Genomic DNA, 6,214 nt, shown 5'->3' with positions numbered 1-6,214 from the left:
AAAATATAAGAAAAATTTAAAAAAAAATTTTAAAATACAAAATGTCCTAATTGGAAGGTAAGTCATTTTATTCATTCATTTTTTATGGATACATGTGTATAATTTTCACTTGAAATGTTATCTCCCCGTCTAGGGCCGAGGACCTGACCTTCAATATCCGCGATTCAAGCCCTAAATCGTGTATACGAGTCAGCTCCGTATACTTCCGGGATATATTTTTTATTACTATTTATAACGTGATGATGTCATTCTTAAAAAAGAATCCAAAATGGTCGCCGCGCGTCTGTTATTCAACACGGCCGCCGCGCATGTGTAGTAAGGTCATTTCTTCTATGCAAATGAGTTACTAATTATAGAAAACAAAATGGCCGCCGCGCATGCGCAGTCTTGGGGGTAAACCGACCCCTATACTACTATGAGATTTTTATCATATTTGATTTGAAAGATAAAATCAGATTGCTACATCTCACAGCCTGTAAATTATTGTTCAAGTGTTCATGTCCAAAATTACTCAATGATGGAATCAAACAGTTATTCTGACAAGGGTGGATATAAAAAACGTTTAGCACAAGACAAAGATATTTCAGAAGAAGCTGGTGATGATGGAAGTTCAGAGTCTGAAAGTAGCGAGAATAGTTCAGAAAATGATGATAGCTATGGAAGTTCAGCACATGACAATGAAGGTAAAGCACGTTTCCACGGTTTGCTGTCTAATTTTTTGATGCATCAAGATTGATTAGATGGTTGTTAAAGTCATATTAATCGGAGTTCGTTTTCTTTTTTGGTCATAGCTAAATATTTATTTACACATATTTTTATTGTTTCAATATTTCATGTTCGATATTGACTGCTTGCGTCGTCGTGATGCAGCCACAATATCTTGATTTATGTAGCATTATGTTTAAATACATACGTACGTGATGTCATGGGAATTATATTGTTTTTGGTTCAATAGTATTTTGGTTAATTTATTGATTTATAAAGTGAACGTAAACTTAGTCTGTCAATAATACACTTTTTTAAATGGTTCACATACGGCAAATGTTAACTTTAACAAGTTTAAAATGAAGTTAAATGTTTCATTTAAATTTCAAATCAACTTTATGTATCACTGGCAAACCAATTTCACCAGCATTATAGTTTTTCTACTTGGTATTTCGTTGTTTTAGATTAACTTATATAATGTCCAGTCCCCACCAACTATCGTCTATTTTGATATCAGTCTGGCCTGATTTCCCAAACGGTTTGATCTCAATCCTTTTATCAGCACTCAACAGGGTTTCCATGAAATCTTTCAGGGCCGTATGATAAACTCAGGTGTCACAATTTATGTAATACTTACACATGAATTGCATTCTTCATATTTGTTATACAAATATTACGCGGACAGCGTTATTATTTCTTGTTCATTTGGATAATATAGAAAAAGGAAGAATATTTGACGTAAATATTTGATATTCATACAACACAAGTAGAATACCATACAAAACCGATGTTATTGTACCATGAAAATATTCTAACCTTACTTCTGCTAAAATTTGTTATATCATTTTGTGCTACATTAAATTAATTGTTGATATGATTTTGTCCTAAATTAAACTTATTGTTGGTAGTGGAAATTAAAATATCAAAATGCTTAAAAAGCAACAAATTGGGAATGTTGTTATTGCTGGCAAGAAACTATAGTAGTATATAACACCGTTATTTAAAAAAACTGCGAATGGAAAAGGGGAAGTATTCCCATTTTTAAAGATAAAATCTATCTACTATCAATGATAAACCTATAACTTCAGATTTTCACCTATTGTAAGAAAGTATGAACTGTATTTGTTTCTAGAAGGAAAACTTATTTTTGTTTGTTTTATTATTACAAAGCTTTAGCAATGAATTAAATACAGATAAATTAACAAATAAAGTAAGTGTCGTCGCATACGTAATGTAAGCTCTTGTGTCATATAATTCACTTTTGTTTTCAAGATAACAATGTCAATTGCTTTAGAATCATTTCAACTTGAAACGATGCGTTCTAAATTCATAAACATTAATTTTTGACAACTGCAAAAATGATTCTGTTTAACCTTTTACGCATGAGTATATTGTTTTCATTTAAAAGACTCCTGTAACAAGTTCAAATTGCTATGAAACTATAAAAAGATCAAACTTGGCACAAATGTTTACTGGACCATAGCGTCTGTAACAGCATGCTCAATCCTAAATTTCCTGTTGCATGTAACATAACAACGGGGTACGTCTCAAATTGCCAAAATCACTATTTGGCGTTGTTTTTTCCATCCAAACTGATTTCAAAGTGCTGCAACTTCTCAATGGATTGAGATAGAGCCAAAGGCTTTTCAGCGTTGGTTACCCGATACCTAAAGATCAACCTGAGGCCATTTTAGCCCCTCACAAGTCCAAAATTGTTTTGGCGATGAGAGTACTATTGCATCCCCCTTCAAACCCCAAAAAAACAGAAGGGGCCACGTCCCCCTTCTGACACCCCCTTGATGTACCTTTTTGATAGGAGCGGCGCCGAAAAAGTGATCACTTTTTTAACAACATTTCTCAAATGTAAAACAATGTTTGGGGCCGAAATAGGGCATTTTTCACTATTTGAAGCCTCAAAAAGGGGCGGGGTGGTTAAAAGCCGTTAAAACACAACTATATGGGGTAAGGGGTTACAGGAAGAACTTTGTCTTTTATTTTCGTATATTTTCATACTTTTCTAAACACAATTTATGTATTTAAGGGTACCAAGGGGAGCCCCCTGCTCAGCAAATTTCTTCACGTGACCAAACGCAAGGCGAATTCTTTGGGAATGGTGAATATGTCAGTAACCAATTATCGTCACAAATGCAACATATTGGACAGCAGGACGTTGGCAAAACATCAATAGAAATGCAACCAATGAGGCAACATGATGCTATGGGACCACCATTTTCGATGGTACAAGGAAATGTGCCATGTGTAATGCAACCAGGGCAATATGGACACCATCAAGCTAATTGCGTTAAAATGAATGGTCCAGGTAATCAGTACATGGTGCGAGATTCACAAAGCCCTATGCCGTCAGATAAAGGTATGCTTACAAATCGGAGCAATTAACTTACCGTGTTCATATTTAATAAAAAAAAGAAATCGCAAGGCTTTGTTACACTAAGCATTTATATTGCATTACCGTTATCAATTTCATGTTATGTATTCATTACAAAAATGACAATTTTTCTTCTTCTTCTTCTTCCTCTCTTTCTTCTTCTCTTTCTTCTTCTTCTTCTTCTTTTATTCATTGAACAGAACATTAATCTTATTTGATTTCTGCTTTAAAAGATCATTTTATAATGTCGATGAAAGTAATATTTTCCAATTGTTTTGCAGAAAACGACGGCCCAATATACACACCTTCCATACATGGCATTATTTTCAAGCGCATTATTTCTGGATTTTTCATTCTTCTCGACCTTTGCCTAAATTGGTTACAATATGCTTCATGGCTCGGCAACTTTGAATTACCGGACTGGCTTAACTTTCTTGAGACAGCAAATAGTCTGAAAGGAAATTCGCCTTGGAAGTCACAATGCAGTAAAGGATCTACTAACTTTACGCAAATCTTCGGAATTATCGTTTACGTCGGGACCGCTTACGGTTTGCTGAGAATAGTAAGTATGACAGGAGAAACACTAATGGAATACCGGAAACAAAAGCCGTCCGAGACTGGTACGGGTTGTAGAGGATTTCAACTTCTTCATGGTTGGGTTGAGACGCTTTTGTCACTTCTATGTGACGACCTGCCTCAGGCCATTCTTCTTCTGCTCTTCAGCTATCAATGTCACGTCGACTACACGGCCATGGGAAAAATGATTGTGTGGACAATTATCAAAGCAATAAAGAACAACGTACGTAATTCTACATGTAAGCAGAAATACAAACCATTTTGTAATGGCTGTGACACGAATGCGTGTTGCAGCGATTTCTGTGATTGTTGTAAAGAACCATGTTGTAATGACTGTTGCAAAGAACCCTGTTGTAGCGATTGTTGCGAATGTTGTAAGGAGCCGTGCTGTCAAATTGAATGTGATTTCACGTGCAAGAGAGAAAATGGCTGCGCTGGAGAAATCGTCAAAGATCCAGACTGGGCTTTAAAGTTGTTTGAAAAACTACAGTCATTGTATATGTTACTAGTTATTGCAATTGTAGTTATATCCGTACTTAAGGAAAATAACATCATGGGTTCATATAAGGAACTTTAACTCTGCCTTTATACTTTTTATATGACTTTGAAAAATTTCTTTTATTACTCTTTGTTTTTGTTTCACCGAAAATAATTGGGAAATGTATTGCAAACAAGGGGACAGTGAACCAATTAATGGTAGATTGCTAAAAATAGTCTTTTCAGCCATTTCTCCCTTCGTCTCTTGACTGAACTGTTCAATTGCCAATCTTTAATGGTAAATGACTTTCATACAAGCTTTAATAAAGTTTTGTATTAAAAAGTGGATACAGGACCTGTTATTATTATGTTTCGTTTTCGACTTTATTACATTTTGACTTGTTAAAATTATTTAAATGTTCCACTTACAATCCCAAACTTTCAGCAATATCCGTAAGACTTTGGTAAAGTATCATGAACACTTAATAGAGATACATAATTTGGGCATAATATTGCAATTATGTAAACGACAGTGAACTTCGGTAATCGCATGGAATCGGCGTAGAACGCTGGTCCCGAAAAAAAGTTTTGAACATGCACAAAAGTTCTCACTCAGACCAGCGTTCTTCAACATTTAAATTTCAAACGCTGAAGAACGCTTAAGAACGTTCATGGAACGTTTTACTAACTTTCGCCGAGCGTTGCATACGTTGTTAGTCAGTCGTTACTCAATTGCTACTGAGTTGTTACTAATCGTTTGTTTTGCAGTGAACGACTCACTGGCGACTCAGTGGCGACCTGTCAATGACCGTTGAGCGGTCTTCAAGCGCATGTTAAAGTAAGGTTCATTTGATTTTGGGCTATCGTTGAGAACACCTACTATGGAAGATCATGAAAAAATTTAGTACAGACTATATATGTTTGCTATTGTCAAGCATCTAGTAGATGTACAGAACTTAAACATATCGAGGAAATTCATCCGCAGAGAAGACCCCGACAGTCATCCACAGAGCAGAAGACCCCGACGAAGACGACAGTGTTGAACTAAGTCATGAATATAAAGACGTCAATAATTTGGAAATACGAAATGTAGCTAGTAGGAGAAGTCCTCACCCCAATCTTTTTTTTCTGGGCTTCATAATGCTGACTATTCAAACTCACAAGAGAAACTGAATTTAATATGAAGTTTCCAGCGTTCTGTACCCGTATATCCGTAAAAGCAACACGCCATCAAGACGCTATGCTGTCGTTATTCAGGCGTTAGTCACACGCTCACAACGCTCGTCAGGCGTTGACAAATAATTCGCCCCGCGCCAGTGGCACGTTATCACACGCTTATGAGTTTCAGACGTATCTTACTTGGTCGCTTTTACACGATTCTCGTGCGTTAGACACACGCTTGTTATGCGTTAGACGCACGTTAATCACACGCTTGATGTGTCAACGTCATTCAAGAACGTTAAAAAATTGAACGATTGAAACGTTCAGAGATTGATGACGAGAACGTCATGGTGTGTTGACCCTATACATAGGGCCATATAATATGTTAAAAATCTTATAATATACATGTTTAGAAATTAATACAATGTATATGCATGTAGAATAATTTCTTCATTTTTTATGTTATCAAAAAAAAAACGAATGGAAATGACCAAGGCGACACACACTGTGCTCATCTTAGTTCACGATACTTCACTCTTTGAAACAAGAAGGATAAGAATCAATGAACTTACGGTACCAAAAATTGTCAAAAGCTATAATAGTTAAGTATTTTCTGCTGTATGAAACAACTAGTCACATGGAAATATGGCATTGCAGAGAAATAAGTGATGACGCGAAATTATTGATGTTGACTATACATGTTAACGATATATTTTCTGTGATCTTAACAATCGGTACATCTCGCCGGTTTTCCATTTACATAAATATGACAGAAGTGGTCGCAAAATTGCGAATGTAATCAAAATTTTCGACGAACTTTATCAATCATTTTAATTGCAGACTGTCAGTATTTACATCTTGTTCCTGCACATTTTCAAAGAATGTCCTGTCATTAAATAATCAAAAAGT

General features: G+C 35.6%; 1 protein-coding gene across 1 annotated transcript; it reads left to right on the top strand.

The window, feature by feature from the left end:
- The first annotated feature begins 455 nt into the window (after positions 1–455).
- Positions 456–4,492, top strand: LOC132758533 (uncharacterized). Its single transcript, XM_060750206.1, has 3 exons — positions 456–683; positions 2,747–3,076; positions 3,373–4,492. The coding sequence occupies exons 1-3, from the start codon at positions 515–517 to the stop codon at positions 4,242–4,244; spliced, it is 1,371 nt and encodes a 456-aa protein (XP_060606189.1). The 5' UTR covers positions 456–514; the 3' UTR covers positions 4,245–4,492.
- Positions 4,493–6,214: the final 1,722 nt, after the last annotated feature.

This window comes from Ruditapes philippinarum, unplaced genomic scaffold (assembly GCF_026571515.1).
Source record: "Ruditapes philippinarum isolate M1 unplaced genomic scaffold, ASM2657151v2 ctg10590_1_1_1_1, whole genome shotgun sequence".
NCBI classification, from domain to species: domain Eukaryota; kingdom Metazoa; phylum Mollusca; class Bivalvia; order Venerida; family Veneridae; genus Ruditapes; species Ruditapes philippinarum.
This window is presented reverse-complemented; position numbering and strand designations above follow the sequence as displayed.